The sequence below is a fragment of the Ascaphus truei genome, chromosome 7 (genome assembly GCF_040206685.1).
Source record: "Ascaphus truei isolate aAscTru1 chromosome 7, aAscTru1.hap1, whole genome shotgun sequence".
Lineage (NCBI taxonomy): Eukaryota > Metazoa > Chordata > Amphibia > Anura > Ascaphidae > Ascaphus > Ascaphus truei.
The window spans coordinates 31,822,800-31,824,971 of NC_134489.1; the positions used below are offsets into that span (position 1 = coordinate 31,822,800).

Here is a 2,172-nt window from a genome sequence, read left to right on the forward strand (position 1 = left end):
ATGTGTACAGTACTGTGCTACTGTGCCAATTTCAGGTGTTTAAAAGCCAGAACACTAAAATACCATTTTCTGCACTCGCGTCTTAAGGCGGTACGGTTGGAAGAAATCCCGCGCCATAACATGGGTATTCCAAGGTATACACCGCGTGATTTGTTAAAATTATGGCCGCTGCATCTGTACCATTTAAGTACACTACTTTACACAGATGGAACAAGTGCAGTAAAGATATTTTAAATGTGCACTCTGGTATTATAGATTATTGCTGGTTAAAAGTCCGTTTGAGTTCCCTGTAAGAAATGTTCAGCTTTTTTTTTTAATGATTTACAGTATATGGTTTTATTTGGCCTTGGTCATCAAATTAGTTCAGTAATGGAAAGGAAATCTAATTGTGAAAGAATGTAACTATATGGGGTTTTGTCTACAGAGAGGGATGGAAGAGGGAAATTGGACATCAGTAACTGAGCTCATCCTAATGGGACTCACCAACCTGCCATGGCTTCAGATATTTCTCTTTGTCTCCTTCTTGTTCTTCTACATTCTTAACATCTTGGGGAATCTCATCATCATGATACTGGTCATCAGGGACCATGGACTTCACACCCCAATGTACTTTTTTCTGGGTAACCTCTCCTTTTTGGATATGTTCTTTTCCTCTGTCACTGTGCCCAAGATGCTGGTTGGGTTTTGGGGGGAGAATGCAATTTCCTTAATGGGCTGCATTGCCCAGCTGCATTTCTTTCACTTCTTGGGCTGCACAGAAGGTGTTTTACTTGCTGCCATGGCGTACGATCGATACGTTGCCATATGCCAACCATTACGATACAATGCCATCATGGATAAGACTGTGTGCATCCAGATGGTATTCATTTCATGGGCCACTGGTCTTATCTACTCAACTATCCACTCAGTTATGACCTCACAGCTGCCCTTCTGCAAGTTTAACAGGGTCAAGCACTTCTTCTGCGATGTTAAACCAGTCATAAAACTTGCATGTACTGATACCCACCTCAATGAAGTCTTGCTGATCTCTGTCAGTGGCTTTTTAAGCATGAGCACCTTTTTCCTCACCGTTATATCATACTGTTACATCAGCACTCACCTCTTTAAGATACCCTCCTCTCAGGGAAGGCGTAAAGCTTTCTCAACCTGCTCCTCACACCTGATTATTGTCATCATGTTTTATGGGACAGCAATGGGCACTTACCTGAGACCCACTTCAGAAAACTCACTAGAGCAAGATAGTGTGGCTGCCATATTGTTTACAATTATTACCCCAGCTCTGAACCCTGTTATTTATACGTTACGGAATGAAGAGGTGAAGAAATCTCTAAGAAAACTCATCAGAAGCACAAATACTGGGAGAATTCCTGCACAATAAATGTAGTTATTTCATGGGGTGGTATGACTTGTAAATACAATATGCATTGGAATTCTGATGTTCGAAATGCTTGCTACATCTCTACTTTTCCATGTTTACTGTTACAAATAGCCTTTTTTTGGTACTTAAGTATTTTGAGTATTTGTCTGTATATATATATATATATATATATATATATAAAAGAAAAGAAGCGCCCGATCCTTGTGTAAAATCAGATAAGAATTTTAATACATCACGGACAAGACAAATGCACACTTACAATTTGTCTGATAAAATCAGGCATGTTATGGGACCAGCCCATGCACCAACTGAAGACTCTACGATCGCCTCTGTGTAATCTGAAGTCCTTTGGAGTGCTGGATCTTATGTCTGTATCAGCCTTTGTTCCAGAGAGTTGTCCCAGAGAGTAAGGGAATCAGTACTTTCCTTTGCGGCTGCTTAGTTGTAGCGTGCGGCCGCCATTCACCTCTCTCGTGGAGCACTGGGACCCGGATGGGACTTCACACACGTCTCTGCGTCTCTGCGTCTTCACGTTGGTAGCTGGGGACTGCTCGACCACCGTAGGTTCACTGCCACATATCCCTACGCGTTTCTTCCGTCCTTGCGGATTTCATCAGGGGATGGATACCACACTGAACTGTCTGGTGTTAAATAGTCCTTTCGACCAATGTCTAACGTTTTTACACAGCTGTATTCAGTTCAATGGGCAATGTTTGAGCTAATTTAAATTAATTTAAACCTGGTGCAACGATGTTCATCTACAAATGAATTAACTAAAAAGTAATAATAATCAA

The 2,172-nt window shown here is 41.3% G+C and overlaps 1 protein-coding gene across 1 annotated transcript; it reads left to right on the forward strand.

Annotated features, from left to right (window-relative positions):
• The first annotated feature begins 430 nt into the window (after positions 1-430).
• Positions 431-1,378, forward strand: LOC142499964 (olfactory receptor 12D1-like). Its single transcript, XM_075610020.1, has one exon. It carries the CDS (start codon positions 431-433, stop codon positions 1,376-1,378), a length of 948 nt encoding a protein of 315 aa, XP_075466135.1.
• Positions 1,379-2,172: the final 794 nt, after the last annotated feature.

Bases quoted from the DNA above. Each gene is read 5' to 3' on its own strand.
- LOC142499964 (XM_075610020.1), top strand. From the start codon at position 431: ATGGAAGAGGGAAATTGGACATCAGTAACTGAGCTCATCCTAATGGGA.